General features: G+C 31.0%; 1 protein-coding gene across 1 annotated transcript; it reads right to left on the bottom strand.

Annotated features, from left to right (window-relative positions):
* Positions 1–203: 203 nt before the first annotated feature.
* Positions 204–761, bottom strand: LOC108764135 (uncharacterized; the record flags this gene model as incomplete). Its single annotated transcript, XM_018512205.1, has 3 exons — positions 744–761; positions 448–574; positions 204–368 (listed from the first exon to the last, which is right to left on the bottom strand). Coding segments are annotated over exons 1-3 (307 nt in total), but the record flags the coding sequence as incomplete, so codon positions are not given.
* Between the last annotated feature and the right edge of the window lie 1,390 nt (positions 762–2,151).

Here is a 2,151-nt window from a genome sequence, read left to right as displayed (position 1 = left end):
TAAAAACTGTTAATAAATTTATTGCGAAAAATATTACCTCGGCCGGGACTTGAACCCGGATCTCTTGTAAACCGTATGAGCGTCCTGAGCCATTAGACTACCGAGGCAAAAATATTATAGTATATGTTACAAATATTATAAATATCCTTAGTATCTTCGTCTGCGATAATTTTCGAGAATAAATCCTAGATGGTAAAATGTACCTTGTAATATATTCGAAACTTCCATCCATAATGCATTCTTGCGCAACATACTTCTTTCCGAAGCAGGTATACGAAAATCATAAAGTGCACATTTGTTTCTAACTGCTTCAATCAACAATTCATCCAAATTTCCTTTCCTCTCAACAATTGTTGGATTCTTTTCGACTATAAAAAAGTTATATTATTTAATTTACTTAACAGAACGAACTAAACATAAAGATCGAACCATATATAACAATCATACCTATTGTCACAACATAGTTTTCGTCAATTTTGATATAATCTACATCTTCAACATAACCTTTAAAGCAATTGTGATCAATAAAGTTTGTGTTGAACCCGAAAAGCCATCCGCAGTATCCACATTTATACTGTAATAAAAATGTCTGCATTAATAAGAATTAATATCTAATAGTTGGACATAATCTTTAAATTATTTTGTTATACTGTGCAAGCGATGTATTAAATTACGTTCAAATATTAAAAAAAAATTATTTTTAGAAACTTTATATAGAATTTCTTAGAAGAATGTTACTTTACCCGAATTTGATCCATCTTTTTTAAATTAAAATCGAAATTTTATTCGGTGATCTCTCAGAAATATACATACTCGTATCATTAATATACAAACATTCATCAGTTTACGCGAAAAATTGAATTTGGCGTATTGGGAAAAAGCGTAGAAAAAACTAAGTGGATTGCGTATGATAAATGAAACGATTTGATTGGCTGACACAAGTTACGCTTACGCAAAGTACGCCGCATGTACAGGCACCCTAAGAATAATAGGTGATTCCATTCGCCGATTTTTGCCTAGAGAAGCTGTGATGAAATTGAGACAGCTCAAACACGTAACGCTAGAGGGCATAATGGTCTGACACCTAACCTCATACTCTACTGTACTGATTTCCAGTCACGGTCACTAATTATCCATTCCATGAATAATTATTCTTACACCGTGACATTTTTGGAAAGTTTGGCTGGCTTTAAACGAGCATTAATATTCAAACTTACTTTTGCATATTCTGTTGTTGACGTAATCCGTATTGACCTCTAAAGATTTGTTACGAGGAGTATGAACAAGACGAAGAATAAGAAGAATTTATAACACGTGGACGGTAATTCTAAAATACATACGATAAAAGTTTTGAAATTTTAAGCATTTTTATTTTTGCATAGCATCATGCCGTTTAATTGTCTAATTCTTAATTGCGTTCGAACATGTAAGAAATCACTTTTTCGCGTTCCAAGTAACATGAAACAACGCGAAAAATGGATTGCATTAATCCAAAGTGCATATCCGAATATAAAAATACCTAAAATTTTCCTCGTTTGTGAAGATTATTTTAACAAGGATTACATTTTAAGAAAAAATGTAATCAAGGATTCAGATGGAAACATAATATTTAAGGTAATAAATACGTTTTTATTGTCATATAAATCAAGTTGTCTTCTACATATGTATATTTATTATGATTTTTCATCATTCTTCAGCGAGAATTATTAAAAACAAAATTAAAAGATGGGGCTAATCCTTGCTTTACATGTTCACAAGAATTGGTAGAAGATATTAGATCAAATGAGGATAGTAGTAATGTAACTTTACCAACGAATCAAGACAATGAAGAAAACTTGATAGAAAGTAGCAGATCAAATCACGATAGTAGTGATGCAACTTTAATAACGGATCGAGATGATGAAAAAAAATTGGGTAGAAGAAAATGTAACTGTATCAATTAACACATCTATTTCGTCTCCCGTATCTTCGTTATTTGAGTTACAATCAACTTCATCTATGTATTGTGAAGAGCAAGGTTAAAATTTATTATTTTACTATACAATAATTATATTAAGACAGTTTACTATTGTAAGTTATGTTTTAGGACTTTTAAGAGGATGCTAAAGCAACGGCGGAACTCAATTAAGGTCGATAATACAGATTTAGGAG

Source organism: Trachymyrmex cornetzi, unplaced genomic scaffold (assembly GCF_001594075.2).
Source record: "Trachymyrmex cornetzi isolate Tcor2-1 unplaced genomic scaffold, Tcor1.1 scaffold3940, whole genome shotgun sequence".
Lineage (NCBI taxonomy): Eukaryota > Metazoa > Arthropoda > Insecta > Hymenoptera > Formicidae > Trachymyrmex > Trachymyrmex cornetzi.
This window is presented reverse-complemented; position numbering and strand designations above follow the sequence as displayed.